Below are 19,636 nucleotides of genomic sequence, written 5' to 3'. Positions count from 1 at the left end.
ATTAGGTTGGCAATATTCAACTGCAATTACCTAAAAGCCATACTACCATCATATATACAATATACATTTGAACTACAGCACATGTGAATCAATGAATGGTGATGATGGATGGCTATTTTGTTAACACTTAGCTGTAAATGTCATTACATCATAAATTTGACCAAGGCGCTGCCACCAGTTTACTTAATTTCATGGCATAAACTGCAAAAAAAAAAAAAAAAAAAAAAAGAAAATTCCACCTGAAACCATATCTGCAAGACTGGGTCATTTCTTTATATTTGATAATTTTAATATGATTATAATTTCCAAAATATGTGTGTCTCTTTCTAGAAAAAGACATATTATAGGTGCTCTCATATAGTATCTCAGCATAGAAGAGGACACTGGCTACTACAGACTGGTTATACATCTGTGTGCAATAGGCTGCTGCAGATGTTTTACCAGTCTGTAGTAGCTAGTGTCCTCTTCTTTGCTGTGGTATGTTGGGGGGGGGGGGTAACATCAAGACAAGGGATGTCAATAAACTGAACAAGCTGGTGAGGATGGCTAGCTGTGTAGTTGGAGCTTAACTGGACAATCTGGAGTTGGCTGCGAAGGAGAGGATGAGGAGGAAGCTGGACACTATCCTGGAGAACCCCTCCCATCCCTCCTATGATGAGCTAACAAATAATCGTGTCGAAAGGAGCCAGTTGAGGTGGTTCAGGCATCTGATTAGGATGCCTCCTGGGCGCCTTCCTTTGGGAGGTTTTCCGGGCACATCCAACTGGGAGGAGACCCCAGGGTAGACCCAGAACTCACTGGAGGGACTATATGTCCAATCTGGCCTGGGAACATCTTGGGATCCCCCAGGAGGAGCTGGAGGGTGTTGCTGGGGAGAGGGACATCTGGAGTGCCCTACTTAGCTTGCTGCCACCGCGACCCGACCACGGAGAAGCAGCTGATGATGAGATGAGATGAGATTCAGCCACAGACTCATCCTTCCTTGAAACACCACAAAGTGCCTTGGCAATCCTTTGAGAACTTTCAGACCTGCACTGTCTGTTACTTACTTTTGACTTTTAACTACTGAATCCGGCATGGATTCAGGCGCACTTGCACATGGACTCATATATTCATTCATTCATACAGTGGTGTTTTAAAGTTTGTGAACTCTTTAGAATTGTCTATATTTCTGCGTAAATATGACCTAAAACATCATCAGATTTTCACACAAGTCCTAAAAGTAGATAAAAAGAACCCAATTAAACAAATGAGACAAAACTCTTGTACTTGGTCATTTATTTATTGAGGAAAATGATCCAATATTACATATCTGTGAGTGGCAAAAGTATGTGAACCTTTACTTTCAGTATCTGTTGTGACCACCCTTGTGCAGCAATAACTGCAACTAAACATCCTGCACATCGGCTTGGAAGAATTTTAGCCCATTCCTCCGTACACAACAGCTTCAACTCTGGGATGTTGGTGGGTTTCCTCACATGAACTGCTCACTTCAGGTCCTTCCACAACATTTCGATTGGATTAAGGTCAGGACTTTGACTTGGCCATTCCAAAACATTAACTTTATTCTTCTTTAACCATTCTTTGGTAGAACGACTTGTGTGCTTAGGGTTGTTGTCTTGCTGCATGACCTACGTTCTCTTGAGATTCAGTTCACAGACAGATGTCCTGACATTTTGCTTAGGAATTTGCTGGTATAATTCATAATTCATTGTTCCATCAATGGTGGCATGCCATCCTGGCTCAGATGCAACAGAACAGGCCCAAACCGTGATACTACCACCACCATGTTTTACAGATGGGATAAGGTTCTTATGCTGGAATGCAGTGTTTTCTTTTCTCCAAATGCAACACTTCTCATTTAAACAAAAAAGTTCTATTTTGGTCTCATCCATCCACAAATTTTTTTTCCAATAGCCTTCTAGCTTGTCCACGTGATGGGCAGCAATGTTTTTTTTGGAGAGCAGTGGCTTTCTCCTTGCAAACCTGCCCATGCACACCATTGTTGTTCAGTGTTCTCCTGATGGTGGACTCATGAGCATTAACATTAGCCAATGTGAGAGAGGCCTTTAGTTGCTTAGAAGTTACCCTGGGTTCCTTTGTGACCTGGCCGACTATTACACGCCTTGCTCTTAGAGTGATCTTTGATGGTCGACCACACCGGGGGAGGGTAATAATGATCATACATTTCCTCCATTTGTACACAAACTGTCTGACTGTGGATTGGTGGAGTCCAAACTCTTTAGAGATGGTTTTGTAACATTTTCCACCCTGATGAGCATCAATAACGCTTTTTCTGAGGTCCTCAGAAATTTCCTTTGTTCTTGCCATGATACACTTCTACAAATATGTGTTGTGAAGATCAGATTTTGATAGATCCCTGTTCTTTAAATAAAACATGATGCCCAATCACACCTGATTGTCATCCCATTGATTGAAAACACCTGACTCTAATTTTACCTTCAAATTAACTGACAATCCCAGAGGTTCACATACTTTTGCCACTCACAGATATGTAATATTGGATCATTTTCCTCAATAAATAAATGACCAAGTATAATATTTTTGTCTCATTTGTTTAACTGGGTTCTCTTTATCTACTTTTAGGACTTGTGTGAAAATCTGATGATGTTTTAGGTCATATTTATGCAGAAATATAGAAAATTCTAAAGGGTTCACAAACTTTCAAGCACCACTGTACATTCATATATTCATTCATATTAGTACATAAGTATATTTATATTTATTGATAGAGTAAGATTGATGGACTGAGACTATTTGTTGATGGACTGTACATATGTACTTATTTATATTTCATAGACTGTACATATATAGATCCTGTGCAGATATCTAAGGCCAGCAGCTCAGTGTTTTATTTTATCTTTATCTACATTTTTATTCTTATTATCTTAGTTTGGTTCTGAACTCTTAATCTTATTCTTACTTTTACCTGTACCAATCCTGTGTTTCACTCTCATTGCCATTGCTGCTATTACACCTGCATTTCCCTCTGGGGACTAATAAAAGGTTTATCTTATATTGACACAATTTGACAATAATCTCATACCTGTAGTTAAATTTTGAAATTTCAGGAGGTTTTTTTTTATATTAGATTATTTGGATGTCTTTTATATGGATATGGATTATTATGATGTTTTTAAGCATATCACTTGCCTTTATATGACCTGTTTTTGGGGTCTCTCAGGTGTTTTCCAGCCCAAATGTGAGATATGTGGTATCTGACATTACAACCAGGTATATTACCAACCTCACCACCTCTTTTTAGTTTTGAGGGGCAGCAACTCTTTTCTGAGGTCGTCTCTGATTGCCGAAGTCCTTACTCTATCAAAAAGAACCCTTGCAGCTGCTGCACCCCCTAACACACACACACACACACACACACACACACACACACAAACACACACATCTCTTATCCTCTTCTCCCTCCTATCTTTCTATCTCATGTATGATTAAGACCTTGAGACACCTAAGGTTCTCCAACTGAGACTTGGGAGGGCTGCTCCCTCCACCTCTGAATTAAAAAGCCACCAGGAGTAATTTGGGCACATACTTGGTGATGCTACCTTCACTCCAGTGTACATGTGAGAGTAAAGTCTTATGAACTCTCACAACAAACATTCAGGACCAAATTGCGTACAACAATGGCTCCAGTAGACCATACTTCCACAGCACCTCCCACATAATATAGGGCATTCACAGTTCCTGGCAGCTCCTTCTGACCTCAGCTCTAGGCAGCTGCTTCAATGACAGAGGTTTTAAACAGACTCCATGTACCCAAGTGCCTCTGGGATGCTGTAAAAGCTCAGGGGTGAGAGGTGAAGTCCTTTTGAACAGCAGTGCATTTTGTTGGAACAGTCGTCTAATAACTCCTCCAAATTCCCTCACCCTTGACAACTCCTGAGGTGGGAGATATTACATTACATTACAGTCATTTAGCCAACACTTTCATCCAAAGCAACTTACAGTAAGTGCATTTAACGCAGGAAATCAGGAGAACTACAAGTCATCAGAGGTCACAAGTGCATCTTCTCTCTAAACAAGCATCTAAGAGCAAAACCAGTGCTAAAGTAAAAGCGCGAGAAAAGAGTTTTTTTTTTAAATGAGTGAATACAATAAATGCTACGAGCAAGTAACAGGGTAGTAAAGAGGTGAGTTTTCAACCTGTGCCGAAAGATGGGCAGCGACTCCGCTGTCTTGACATCAGTGGGGAGTTCATTCCACTACTGTGGGGCCAGGGCAGAAAAGAGCCGTGACCGGGTCGATCGGCAGCAGGGACCTCTGAGCGACGGGGCAACCACGCGTCCCGAGGCAGCAGAGCGAAGTGGTCAGAAGGGGGTGTAGGGCTTGACCATGGCCTGGAGATAGGAAGGAGCTGTTCCTTTCACTGCCCTGTAGGCCAGCACCAGAGTCTTAAACTGGATGCGAGCAGCTACTGGGAGCCAGTGTAGGGACATGAGAAGGGGAGTTGTGTGGGAGAACTTAGAGCGGTTGAACACCAGATGAGCTGCAGTTTTCTGAACAAGCTCCAGAGGTCTGATGGCTGATGCCGGGGCGCCAGCAAGGAGGGAGTTGCCGTAGTCCAGCCGGGAGATGTCCAGAGCCTGGATGAGCACCTGTGCCATCTCGTCGGTGAGGAATGGGCAAATCCTCCTGATGTTATAGAAGAGAAATCTGCAGGAGCGAGCAACCGATGCAACGTTTGCAGCAAACGACAGTTGGTTGTCCAGAATCACACCCAGAGTCATCGCAGTCTGAGTTGGCGTCATCACGGTGTTGTCAATGGTGATGGCCAGGTCTTGGTGTGGGCAACCTTTCCCCTGGAGGAACATCAGCTCTGTATTGTCCAGATTGAGCTTCAGGTGGTGTGTCGCCATCCACTGTATATCAGCGAGTTTGGTTCCAGGACCTGTCCCAAATGTAGAGGTGAGCCAAACTATGTCTAGCAGATACATTTCAACCTTCTGCACAAGCTTAGTTTTGTTCTCCCCCGAAGAGTTTACATTTCACATTACAAGAGCTGATTTGCATTGCTGAGGTTGTGTTGTCAAGGTCCCATTGCCACCAGGCCTCTGCTCTTCGACTGTTCCTTTTTTATTTATAGGCATTGCAGCTGAACATGCAACCCCATGTCGTTTTTCCTGGCAACGCATGGATATTACCATATTGGATATTAGTGTGAATATTACAGATATTACCTGTCCACCAGTGCTCACCTATTTGCACAATTCTTTCGCCTGGCTTCAGCAATAGGCCCTCCAATCTTAAATTTGGGCAAGGTGTTTTTTCCATTTTTTTTCCAAGTTGTAACAAGAGTCTTCATATATTGCTATTTGCCTGGCTTCTCATAACCTTACCAAGAATAAAAAGCTCCTGAAATGTGGCTCTTGGGGTTACTGAGGCACACAACCTCATCGTTATGATAAGGTTGTAATCCAGGAGGGGTTTGCTAAATAAAGTGACACAGGTAAGATATTAATGTACACGACTTTCAAAGAATAATTCTGTTTTTTTTTTGTTTTTTTTTTTACAAATCGATCTTATTCTCATCATTTTTTCCCCATTGTACATATCAGTTATGATACCATTTTACTCACTGGTGGCATTGCTCAAATCTTGAACATGGGACCATCGTTGGACTTTGTCGGCATCTTACAACGCCATAAAATCATCAGACAAGTTTAAAAAAAATCCAATTCAACCCAACTGTCCAAACCATGTGTTTGGATATGTAAATAAAACAATAAAGTTAAAAGCTATTACTAGAAGGGCGTCCGGGTAGCGTAGTGGTCTTTTCCATTGCCTTCCAACATGGGGATCACCGGGTCGAATCCCTGTGTTACCTCTGGCTTGGTTGGGGACCCCCTACAGACACAATTGGCCGTGTCTGTGAGTGGGAAGCCAGATGTGGGTATGTGTCCTGGTTACTACACTAGCTCCTCCTCTGGTCGGTCGGGGTGCCTGTTCAGGGGGGAGGAGGAACTGGAGGGGAATAGCGTGATCCTCCCCACTGTCGGGTGAAAAGAAGCGGCTGGCGACTCCACATGTATTGGAGGAGGCATGTGGTAGTCTGTAGCCCTCCCTGGATCGGCAGAGGGGGTGGAGCAGTGACCGGGACGGCTCGGAAGAGTGGGGTAATTGACCTTTCACAAAGTCCCGCCCCCCCTTAGTTACTGATGCTATGCCCATCAAGCTTTTCAGAACCATCCCGGAAGTAGCCGGAAAACCCCAAAACATAAAGGAAGAAACCAGCGCATTCCCAGAGAAAATAAGTGATGTATTTTGGAGTAATTCATCCTTAATATCATCTCGTGAAAGGCAGAAGGGGGTTACAGTATGCAGGAGGGATACATTCAGAATATTAAAAGTAAAACTGACTTGCGTGGACTCAGGGCTGCTGGGTGCAACCGCAATTGAGGGTAAAGCTTACCGGTCGCAATCAAAGAATGAGAAACCCCATCAACTAATTCTGAAACACATTGTGGACCAATTGTGCTCTTGCACTGTAGGGTAAGTTAAATATTTCAGCTATTATTGGTATATTTTTAATAATCCATTGTCAACACCACCGTATTATAGTGTTGACTTTGGCCAAGGTACTCCATGGCGTTCTTTCTTTATCCAGGCTTTTTCGGGGGTTCTGTATGGGCTCCTGGGGGTTGTAGGTTCAGCCAGGGACATGCCCTGCGGCCGGGGGAACCGCCCATGATTTTTTTTTCCTTCAGACCAGAACCAGTATTTTCAACAAAATAAGGCAAACGAGAGGCCTCCGCGGGCGGGATGACTTTGCCGAATGGCCAGTCCCCACCTGGAGCTCACATAGGGGGAGACACGTTTAAGATAGGCCGGATATGGGAAGGTCAGACTGGCCAGAGACCATCTCTGCCGACCCTCTCTGCGGGTCTTTATGCTCTGAAATGAAAGGTGGAACCTGACTAACCTGTGACTAGCATAACAAAGTTATGTTAGTGGGCTAGCTATCGCTAGCTATCATTAAATTAGGTATCCCTGGCCACAGACTAAGCTGGTTACATTCATCAGGTACATTAATAATGTTATTTTCTTAGTCAGTAATACGTTGATGTGTTGATAATGGTAATAATCATTGTGTGGGTAAAAGTAACAGTAATATTACGTTAGCTATCGATAACAGGTAGTAGCAAGCTTAGCTTGGAGCAGACAAAGGTATTTTTGTTGATTTTGGATGGATTAAGCTGACCATGGGGTCTGCTGTACTGCAAAATCCATTGCCGACATTGAGCTTCTTCTTGTGTTTTTGGGTCTCGCAAGGGGAAAGCCCCTCCAAACTTTTCAGATATCTAGTATCCGATTTGCAGATCCCATAGGCACACCATTTCAGCATTTTGCTGTCTGTTTGAAAGCTTGACAGACCTCCCTCACATAGAAACCGTTGCTAAGGTAGGATTGGACAAGCACCGTTCTGGGGCGGTACTTTGTGAAAGGTCAATTGGCTGGGTCCACTTGGGGAGCAAAAAGGGAAAAAAAAAGCTATTACTTGAAATGTCCAATATTATCAACAATGGCTGATTGCATTGCCGAGCTACTACCTCAGTGGTTCTCAAACTTTTTCTGTCATGCCCCCCCCCCTTTGTAAGAAGAATGTTTTTCATACCCCCCACCCCAAAAAATGGTGACAAATTGGGGCAAGTTTAACTTTATTCAAATAACATCAAGATCATGAAGATTCCTTTCACTTTTCTTTCTGTAATTTCTCTTGTGCAAATAACAAATGCAAGTTCCACTTCAACTTTATCAAACCTCTTTTTGTGACATTTGTCACTAGATTGCTCCATCAGCCTGTATGCTTTCTCAAAGTCAGAGAAAAACGAAATAAAATTTAAAAATCGCTTTGCTAGAACAATAACAATAAAGTTCAATCTGTGCAACAAAAAAAGAACAAATGCAGATATTTGGGAAAAACAATGAGCATGTCAATTTGTGACAGCTCAGATCTTATCACTGCATTAGTGGCTGCAATGAGCCTTTTTTGCACTGCACATCTTTTCAAAATGAGGTTGCAGGCTTGACACTACTACTCTCAAGTCATGCTCAATGTTGAGCACAGATAGATCTGTACTTTGTTTTAAGTGAGGCAACAGCAGAAAAGCCCATCTCACAGCAATAGGAAGTGGCGAAGGGAAGCAGAATGCCCAGAGCCCTCTGTCCTATGATACTCCCTGTCCACACCAAGCCAGAATTTACTCAGTGTCTGAGCTGTAAAGCTCAGCCTCAGAGTGGAGTCAGACGTCATCTCGATGAACTGGTCCTCTTCAGCAGAGCTGAAATCAGCAGGTGTTGCTGCATTGAATGGATTTGTCACCCAGTCATACTGAGCACTGTTGTTTGGGAAGTATTTTTGAAAGAATCTTCTTAGGGAAGAGATGTGCTACTTAAGACATGAAATCACTGTGGTGGCTCCAGAATCACTGGTTTCAACAAATTCACTCAGATTCTCTAAGAAATCAGTATTTCCTTGATCAAGTCGCCTGCCCCACATCTCAAGCTTTCGAGTGAATGCACTGATCTTGTCTGCCAGGTGAGGGAGGTGCTTGTCTCTGCCTTGAAGCTGAAGATTGAATTCATTCAGCTTTCCAAATGCATTGCTGAAATAGGCCAGTTTCATCAGAAATTGTTCGTCATTAACTTTCTTGCAACTTCATGCATACGCTCCTCCTCCAGAAACACCCGAATTTCCTCTCTGAGCTCAAAGACTCGCGACAACAGTTTACCTCGAGAGAGCCACCTAGACTCGCTATGAAACGACACAGCTGAATGTTCAGCTCCCATCTCCTCACAAAGTGCATCTGTCTAATCTGACGGTATGCACCAAGTTTTCTCTGAAAGAACTCGAGTGGCTTATTGACATGACAGGGGTGTAATGTCTCCAAGTGTCTTAATTTGTTTGGTCTCATACTATCAGCTGCCAGAGTTTTCAAACATAAAAAACACACTGGTCTCTCCTCATCTCCCACCACATTCACTGTGAACCCAAGAGCAAGACAGGCTTCGTCATATTTTCTTAACTTGGTTTTTGGTTGATTACCATCAGCTAAGGACTTTGTCTTGTTTTTTTTTTGGAAGCATCGCCTGTCTTTCTTCCCTGTCAAATATCTCTCCATTCTGTGAACCTACAGACTCTCTTGTCTCATGAAAGCACATTTTGTTGACTGTTCCACCGTGAAAAAGATTCTGACATCAAAACAGTAGTTCCGCACATTCCCCTCACTGGTCAACCCCCCATCATGCCACACACTTTGAGAAATGCTTTACTACCAGGTTCGGCTTACAGGAATGACCATCTTACTCTTACTATCAGCAGTGATAACCATCGATAAACTACACAGCTGGCGCAATTATGAAAGTCATAGATTTTTTTTTTGATGTGTTGAAAGGACAGGTTTAAGGATCATATTCATATTCCACGGCCACGACAAGATGCCTTTATAAAACTGTCTAGCAGTGGTCCTGTGTCAGAGATCTCCACAATGAAGCTGGTGAGTAAAATGATATCATTACTAATCTACAGGACCCATTTGTGAAAACCAGAATGATCCTTTAAGTAAACAATCATTTGATAAAAGTTGGAATAAAGAATGCACAGGTCTACATGTATGTGCACTGTTGCTGACATGAAACTTATGTTCACTTGTTAGGAATGTGTTAAGAGGCCAGAGTGCTACTGGCATATTTGTGGTCACAAGTGGTGCTTAAAATAAATGACCTCAGGACCCATTAAAACTATTCAAAAGACCGTAGAACTAAAAAGAGCACAGATGTTGAAATATCAATACACTTTTATTTTCATATCTAAAATGGGAGTCTGAGATACACTAAAAAAAAAGAAGAAAAAATTGAGAACCTTGGGTCCTTTCCACTCACCGTCCAATGATGAAGTGAGGCAAAGCAATAATGAATGTACCAATGGACATCAGCACACAGCCCATGGCAATGATCTTTGGTCGATGGAGCTTCGCCCCAAAGTAACTGACAAAAGCAATAACCAACAGGTTACCTGGCAGAAAGGATGGAAAAAAGAACACATTTGGGATTAGATTAAGGATCCAATGAGTTACCCCACTGATTATAAAGAATACAATATTGCTGACGTACATTTGATTTATACTTTTATTTTTAAAGGCCCCATCTTGAATCCACCTGTGGAAAAATTCTTGTCAGATGCCTCCTACAGTACCAGCCTTTAAGTCACTGGATGAATATGGATTGCACTCTCAAAACGAAGGATTAAGATCTTGATTCAAGTGCTGATAGTATGTAATTAGTTTTTTTTAATTTTTTTTACTTTTTTGTAAACCTTAGGGTAAAACAGTTGCATAAAGTAAAATATGGTGCTGGAGCAGCTGGTCAGCAGATAAAAAAGATTAAAAAAAACATGCAAAAAGGATTTTAGGATATTTGCTTAAAGGGTAGCCACAGGATGGTCATGACAGGTAGAGGGGCAAACATTTGAGTCATTGTTAATATGTATACTTGTAGGCATTGATAGGATATGGTGTTATAAGTTATGCTCCTTACACAAAGAAACTTTCAGTAATTTTTTTTTTGAGCAGGACAACAAATGTTATTGATTGAAACTCAAATTCAGATGTTGAGTGGAAATCAATATATAAATAAGTACACATGCTCATCTGCCCATGTTGCATTGATGATCATTTTCAGTTCAGTACTTTTTCCTTAGCTCTCACTTATAAGTAGGCTATACAAGACATAAAGTTGCTGTGTTAAAATACTGTGCAACACTATGCACAGTATTTTAACACCAAGCACTGTACCACTTAAAGTATTAAAATGGTAAACAATACAAGCAAAAAAACTACAAAATGAATTGGCTTACACTATTATTTGGCAGATAAATCAACTATGTGGGTAACCCGACGATCACTACATGGACAGTTTTCAGTACATTTTGATTTGAACCAGCAGCATATCAGAATCAGAATCATGTGTATTGGCCATGTAGGTTCACACAAACATGGAATTTGACTCTGGTTTTGTGGCTCTCTCAGTGTACTTAACATACAATAATAACACTACAACACAACAATATTCAGAGATATACACAAGGATTGACTATATACATGTGGCGCCCACCCCCTACTCTGTGTCTATAAATGCTGTGAAAGGGAATAAACTAGGAAGGTGGGGCTACGGGTTCGTATACTAATACTATTCTGAATAAGAGTTAACTATACACAGCAAAATTATACTTAATGAACTTAACTTATTATTCAGAATGAAATAACTGGACCAGAAAACCTCCTTATATAAACAGGTAATATATTGAATTTAGGAATGTGAATAAAGTAAAGTTGTGACAGTAGCAATGCAAACAAGCGCACAATTATTATGTCAAATACCCCAAAAAAGAAAATGCAAATAAAGAATAATGTGACTCCAGTCAATAGTTGCACAACCAATACCTTTATGCATCCCAAGTATAACAGTGCTTTTGAGATGGGAAAATTATCTAATATATTTATATTTCTAAATGTAAATGGAATAGTGTGGGAAAAGAATTTGTATAAAGTGAGACCAGGATTATGATAATAGTATTATATCTATTTAGTGGACAATATGACAATAGCTGTGAGTATACCTCAACTAAAGCTATCTATCTATAGCTTTTACATAGATTGGGCTTAATTACTTTGACAGTAAGCAGTACTATAGCAGATACTCTGCTTTAAATGGACCCCTAGGAATGTATTGGCTGTACCGTAACAGAGTAATTCACCTTGTGCTTTAAAACAAGTGCAGGTACCTTTGTGGTACAATAATAAACCCCCAAGTAAAAACAAAACACAAAATACCTGTTGTTCAATATCACAAATGTAACAATAGTGGTGGGCCCACACACTTTATAACACAAATAAAATAATCCCAAAAGCCGGCATAAACAAATAAACGTTGCAGGCCTCGTTGTTGCTTGGGTGCATGGTGACCCGCACACTACTTAAAATGGGCCCCTTCATTCAATAGAGCCGAATGAGACTGTACTTACGAATGTCTGCGGGTGGTCATGTGGAACAAGTAGTGCTGCCTTGTGGCCAGGAGAACTCTGTACGTGCCCATGTAGCACTGAGCGGGAACGATGATCAGAATCCAATGAGGAACTGCTGTATATGAAACTTAATGTGCAGTGCGCGTGACCTTGTTGATGTACTGCCGACTACTATGTCTCAGTCCCACGAACTACAGGCTCACCGAAACAAGGCAGAGTATAAACGATACAGATAAGCGAACTTGCCAGCATATTTGACTAGCAAGACAACCGGTAATGGACACTGTGGTCAGCTAACTTACAGATAAGCTAACTTGCCAGCATATCTGACTAGCAAGATACTCATAAAGAACACTGTGGTTGAACAGAAAATAAAACACATCTTTCAAGCGTGCTATAAAACCGAGTCGACTCCTATATGTTGTCAGTAAAAGACCATAATTCGAATGACAACTGCAGTCATTAAAGTAAAGGTTAGAGTAGCCTAACTACCCAAGCTAATTGGGAACAATCAGCTAACATTAGCTGAACGTGCTAGCAAACGAAGCTAACAGTGAGAATTTACATACACAACCTCAAACTGAATATAATCTACCTCAACATACCTTGCAATTTACACGTTTGATCAACATATAAGAGTCGACTCTAACAAGCATATAATTAAAGCCGAATACAGGATAATGCTGAGGAGATTGAAAGCGGTGAACTGCCACTTGACTTGAGACCTTCACTCACGAACTCTCTAGAACTCTCGTTCTCCTTCCCTAAAGTTCGCTCTACTCCCGCCCCCCATCCAATCACAATAAAGATTTGTCCATATTGACATTTGACATTAACGAATAAAATACTCTTACATGTCATACAGGATAGGTTGTACCCTCACTATGCCACGTGTATGCCCATGTATATTCCAATCAAACTTGCTTAGCTTTTTTTTTAAATGTTTTCTTTTTTCTTTAAGGCAGACAGGATGCGAACCTCAGACATTAGCAAATCCCTAATGACAGTAAAACTGCATGCAATTAACAACTGTACTAGACCAACCCAGCCTTGGACTACACCCTCCCCCTTCTAGACTTTTGATGTCCCCATCAAACAAATTATTATACTCTTGGTCGGGGCTACACTCTCCCCCTTCTAGATGTTTGATGTCCCCATCAAACAAAGTATTATACTCTTGGTAGTATTTCATGCTGAGGGAACTGAGAGGGGGCTACACTACAACAATTGGGGCACAATGCCATGGGGTGGCACCACACAGTATTGCAGGGGCGACTTCTGGTCCCCCCCACAACCTCCACTTCCAATGAACATTCCACAACTTAGACCAGTCAGGGGTTGATCAGAGGGCTTTTCTAGTTCATCATAGCTTAACCGCATGACAGGTCTCTTCTCCCTCCTTGGGCGTCCAGTTGATGGCTCTTCGTTATTCAGGCGTACTCCAGTACCATTAACATTTTCTTCCTCTCCTAGATCTGGGTCTGGGGCAGTTACTTGGCCAGATTCCAGGGCAGCTTCTTTGTTTGCAGCAGTGTTCTGATTTCTTTTTGTAGGGCTTCTTGCACATTCATCAGCACAGCCTTCATCAGCGCTAGCATCATATCTCCCAGCAGGGAAGTCTGGATGTGTCAGAAGCTCTCTCCACTCCTGAGGTCTATGAAATGCTAGAAGGTGAGGGAGGTCGAAGTCTGACTCCTCAGATGATGAATAGGTTGCGTCAGGTTCAACATTCAGTGTCTCTGACTCAGGACTGACTCTGTTCTGACTGTTTCACAGTCTGCTTGTCTTGTGACCCAGGTTCCGATGAACGCTCGGGCAACCTCAGGCGCTGTCGTGGACGGAAGCGGGACGGCCTCTGGCCATCACGTGGTCCTGTCAACCATGGTGAGCAGGTATGTGAAACCACGGGAGGGGGATAGGGGGCCTACCAGGTCCACATTCACGTGGTCGAACCTCCTCTCGGGTACCGTGAAAGGTATCAGGGGCGCTTTGACGTGCCGGAGCACTTTGGAGCGTTGGCACTCCACACAGGTGTCAGCCCAGTCCCTCACATCCTTTTTGAGTCCATGCCAGACAAACTTTGCCGCCACCAACCTCTGTGAAGGCTTTCTGCCAGGGTGAGACAGACAATGGACTGCGTCGAAGACCCGCCGCCTCCAAGCAGTCGGAACAACGGGGCGGGGCTGACCTGTAGAGACATCGCACAGGAGCGTGGTGCCGGCGTCATCGAAAGCCACATCCTCCAACTGCAGCCCTGTGATGGCGGTCCTGCATGCCTGCACTCCTGGGTCGGCGGCCTGGTCAGCCGCCATCTGGCTGTAGTCGAGTCCCAAATGGGCGGCCCCAGCGCGTGTTTTCGTGTTTTAACAACTATTTCAACACTACTTAAATAAATACTTTATTTGGAACTTACCCTTGTGTTTGCTTTTTTTGAAATTATGTTTGCTTTTTATTGGAATTGTTTTTAAGTTGCAGGAAATTACAGCAAATGGCTTTCTTTATTTCAAATTTATTTTTGCCTCCTGGACGGGGGGGGCACATCCCCCCTCTGGACCACCCCCTACTTACGACTCAGAACCATCTTGTTTGAAAATCCTGGGGACACCCCTGTACAATGACTTCCAGTAGGTGCATGTCTCCGACGGCCTTCTCCATAAGTTGTTGAAATGTCGCCAGAGCTCTGGTGAGCCCGTGGCATTCATTCAAACTGGTACACTCCGAGTGGACAGATGAAGGCAGTTTTTTCTTTGTCCTCCTCGGCCATCGGGATCTGGTAGTATCCACTACACAGGTCTAACACTGAAAACCACTTGCTTCCACTTAGACAGTCCAGGGCATCATCAATGCGTGGGACGGCATACTGGTCTGGGATGGTTCTTCGGTTCAGTGTTCGGTAATCCACAGATATGCGCAGCTGTCAAGATTTCTTTCTGTCAATGACAATGGGTGACACATACGAGCTCCTGGACTCCTTTATGATCCCCGCCGCTAGCAACCCCTGCAGGTGGCGGCGTAAGTAATTAAAGTTGGCTGGCGCGATGTGACGTGTTCGCTCTCTGAATGGTTGATTGTCACTGCGTCTTATCTGATGCTCCACTCCCTTTGCTAGCCCAACGTGCCATTCTTCCAACTGAGAATACATTTCCTCTTTCTGACAGTTTCTTTGCAAGTCTGTCCTTCCACTCACAGGGGATGGGTGACTCTCCGAAGTCGCACAGTGTCGGATCAATCTTGGTTGTAGTCAGCTCTTGACTTGGAGCTACTCTAACAGTGTCTGCTATGTGCAGGTATGCAATCACAGTGCCAGCTGGAATGGAAGTCTCCTTGAGTGACTCATTATCCAGCATGACCAAAAAATTGCTCTTGTCGAGAACTGATGAGAATAATACAGTGGGTTGTATGAACACACCCGCAGGAAGAACAAGAGATGGTGCGCTCTTGGCAATGAGGATACTCTTTCCCAATAGCTGTGTCCCATTGACTTTGCAAACTGCAATGTGCTGGCCAGCGGCAGGAATGACAGGCGGACCTGGAACGTCCCACTTCACCTCAGCCACAACAGCATGGTCAGGTTCCATCTGTGATGCTTTGGTGGACAGTGCTGGTACTTCATGGTCTGGAGTGTGTACTCTCAGTGAGCGGATGGGGGCTGAGGCCAACCGCTCCCTGTGTGGCAGGATGAAAGGACGGACCCACTGAACGTTGGTGCCAACAAGAACAGGGGAATTGTCAGAGCAACGAGAATCTGGGCATACCAAGGCAAGGACTGCAATAGCTTTTGAATCACCAGTTAACTTCTCAGGGAGCTCCAACTCAACCTGAATGTAGCCTCTGTAAGGGTAGCTACTCTAAGCATCAGAGGCCCCAGATGGCCAATCCACTCACTGGATGCAATGGTATATGTGCAAGGTGCTTGGCATACCATCTGTCAAAAACAATGGTCACTTGTGACCCACTGTCAAGAAGGGTGGTGCACAGTTTCCCCTCCACTTTCATAAGCGCCATAGAGGGCGGTCCAACTAGTCCTTCTGGGAGATGGTTAGCCTGAACCCGCAGTGCACTTCTCTTCACACTGACATTGTGTACGCTCTCTTCAGCAGTACTCAGTCCTCTCTTGTCACCCCTGAATGCTTGCTGTGCACAGATGGATTTCTGAATCACTTTTCGCTGATGGGGCTCTACATCTAGTGGTTATATGCCTGTCCTCACCGCAGCAGTAGCAGAAAAAAAAATCACCAGGCGACCTCTGCTGAGTCGGGGCTGACGACTGTCTCCCGGTTGGCTTCTCACTAGACCCACTAGCTGGCCCGACTGTCATGACTGTGACCTGTCTCTCAGTTCTCTAACTTCTCTTTGCAGAGCTTTGACATCGCTGTCTTTATCTGAACCCGCAGCCGCAACTCTGCACATCAGTTTTGACTCGAGGTCTGGTGGCTGTAAGGTTGTGTGTTCAGAGGCTTGTGACTTCAACTCCCTTGTCTCAGCTCGGAACTCTTTCATCTCAAACTCTGTTGGTGACCCGGAGAGCTTGACACGAACTGACTTCACCATGGGGTTCAGCTTCCATCGCGAGACTTCATACTCCTCTTCAGTACATATCTCATTCAGCAGCTGAAAAACGTAGGTGGTTGGTCTCTTCGATCTCTCAGTTGGAGGTTTAGCAGCATCATGTCTGATCCAGTGGCTCCTTTGATGAGCTGGTCTAGTCTAGCTCTGTTAGCTGAAGTGGCTGGCAGGGCTCCTTTCTGCACCACTTTGTTCAGAACTCTCTCCAACCTCAGAAATTCGGACAGCTTCTCACCTGGGTGCTGCCCGAGGAGCCGAAAAACAAAATAAAGTTCCTCAACGGTCTCTGGTGTTCCGAAAGTGGTTCCAATGTACTCTGTGGGAGGTGCATTGGGGTTGTTGAATCGAACAGCTTGGATGATTTCCAAGGCAGGACCTTTCAGACTTTCCATGATCCTCATCCTCTTTTCCCTGTCTGGCCTGCCGCATTCCTCCACTATCAAACAGGCTTGGTCATTCCAATTGTCAAGCTGTTCCTCTCCAGCAGGAGTGGGGACGACTCCAGAGAACGTACGCAACCTCCTGAATGCACTACCTTCACTGGAAGACTTGGTTTGCTTCTCCATCAGATCTCCAACCGTGCGAATGATGGCCTCTGGTGTACATGCTTGTCGTGGGCTAGAAGCTGACATGGCAGGGCTCTCCTCCTGTGCACTAGGGGTAGATGTATGAGGTCTCTCCAGAACTTCAGCCTCTTCAGTGTTAGGTCCCACAATCCTCCATGGTTGCACACTGCCCATTGACAACACCTCTGGAGGGATGACCTTGACATTCACCTTCTCACTGCACTCACACAAGACAGTCAGACGTTGAAGCTGCGAATCATATATCGTCCCTCGTACTTTGACGCGTCCAAGCACTTTGATAGACTGTAGTGTTTGCTCCATGAAGTCAACGTCAGTGTCTTCAGGAACATCAATTACTAATATGGCATGTTCAGGGTCAAGTTCCTCTCCATTACACCAATTACGGAGCTGTGCCATGGTGTACCCAGAGCGGGGTTAACTGGTGTACTATTGTATTTCTTTTCTACGAATAGTTTGACTTTTGTTCAACTTAGACTTGCCTTTGCATTTGTCTACTTTACAATATTTCTCAGTTATATTCTACTAATAGAGCAAACTAGTAGCACTGTATATTTTACACTTATATAACAGCTCTGTATTAAGGTCTATTTATTGATTTATTTGTACTGTCACAACAACCATACCTGTAGATCTAAGTTTTAGTGTCTGGTCAAAACAAGTTGTTTTATTTTATTTTATCTAATCCCAGTGGTACCTCCATTTTATGTAGCACCCACCCCCTACTCTGTGTCTATAGACGCCGTGAAAGGGAATAAACTAGGAAGGTGGGGCTATGGGTTCGTATACTAATACTATTCCGAGTAAGAGTTAATTATATCCAGCAAAATTATGCTTAATGAACTCAACTTATTATTCAGAATGAAATAACTGGACCAGAAAACCTCCTTATATAAACAGGTAATATATTGAATTTAGGAATGTGAATGAAGTTGTGACAGCAGCAATGCAAACAAGCCCACAATTATCAATTATGTCAAATACCCCAAAAAAGAAAATACAAATAAAGAATAATGTGACTCCAATCAATAGTTGCACAATCAATACCTTTGAGGTCTAGAAGCTGCAGCCACTCCCTCATACTAATCAATGGGGTGGAAGTGGAGCGTGTTTCCAGCTTTAAATTTCTTGGAGTCCACATCAGCGAGGACCTTTCGTGGACATTAAACACCCAGGCCCTTGTGAAAAAGGCCCAACAACGCCTGCATTTCCTGAGGAGGCTGAGGAGCGCCCGTCTACCCCCCAAAATTCTCACCAACTTCTACCACTGCACCATAGAGAGCATGACCATCTGCATCTGGATCGTCAAGGCGGCCCAGCATATTACCAGTACCCAGCTCCCATCCATAAAAGACATTTATCACAAACGCTGCCTTCGAAGGGGTCTGAGCATCAGCAGAGATCCCACCCACCCCAACCATGACTGTTCTCCTCCCTGCGCTCTGGGAGGCGCTACAGGAGCCTCAGAGCCCACACTACCAGGCTCAAAAACAGCTTCTTTCCACAAGCTGTTGCCCACCTGAACCTGGCTACCCACTGAATGTCTGTAGATATTTTTAAATATTTTGTACTCCAGCTCTTTTTTAAAAAAAATTATTTTTAGCTTTTGGTCTTCATGAGTGTATATCTTATATTGCATTTGCTGTGTTTGTCTGTGTCTGTCTTGCACTGTTTGGCAAAGCCACAGCCCTCATTTCATTTTTAACATGTGCCTGCTCATTGTTTTTAATGACAATAAATTGAATTGAATTTGTACATCCCAAGTATACCAGTGCTTTTGAGATGGAAAAATTATCTAATATATATATACAGTGCATCCGGAAAGTATTCACACCCCTTCACTTTCCCCACATTTTGTTATGTTACAGCCTTATTCCAAAATGGATTAAATTCCTTTTTTTTCTCATCAATCTACACGCAATACCCCATAATGACAAGGTGAAAAAGGTTTTGTAGAAATTTTTGCAAATGTATTAAAAATAAAAACTGAAATATTGCATGTACATAAGTATTCACACCCTTTGCTATGACATTCAAAATTGAACTCAGGTTCATCCTGTTTCCACTGATCATCCTTGAGCTGTTTCTACATCTTGACTGGAGTCCATCCATAGTAAATTCAATTGATTGGACATGATTTGGAAAGGCACACACCTGTCTATATAAGGTCCCACTGTTGACAGTGCATGTCAGAGCAGAAACAAAGCCATGAAGTCAAAGGAATTGTCTGTGGACCTCCGAGACAGGATTGTATTGAGGCACAGATCTGGGGAAGAGGACAAAACATTTTCTACAGCTTTGAAGGTCCTGAAGAGCAAAGTGGTCTCCATCATTCGTAAATGGAAGAAGTTTGGATCCACCAGGACTCTTCCTAGAGCTGGCCGCCCAGCCAAACTGAGCAATCCGGGGAGAAGGGCCTTGGTCAGGG

At 43.4% G+C, this 19,636-nt stretch overlaps 1 protein-coding gene across 1 annotated transcript in view; it reads right to left on the bottom strand.

Annotated features, from left to right (window-relative positions):
• The window catches only part of LOC130115162 (solute carrier organic anion transporter family member 1C1-like), a 173,454-nt gene that overhangs the window by 52,460 nt on the left and 101,358 nt on the right, over nucleotides 1-19,636 (bottom strand). Inside the window, exon 4 of the mRNA XM_056282782.1 lies at nucleotides 9,919-10,051. Within this exon, the coding sequence (XP_056138757.1) occupies nucleotides 9,919-10,051 (133 nt within the window). The remainder of the gene's footprint in view (nucleotides 1-9,918; nucleotides 10,052-19,636) is intronic.

This window comes from Lampris incognitus, chromosome 7, assembly GCF_029633865.1.
Source record: "Lampris incognitus isolate fLamInc1 chromosome 7, fLamInc1.hap2, whole genome shotgun sequence".
In the NCBI taxonomy this organism is placed as follows: domain Eukaryota; kingdom Metazoa; phylum Chordata; class Actinopteri; order Lampriformes; family Lampridae; genus Lampris; species Lampris incognitus.
This window is presented reverse-complemented; position numbering and strand designations above follow the sequence as displayed.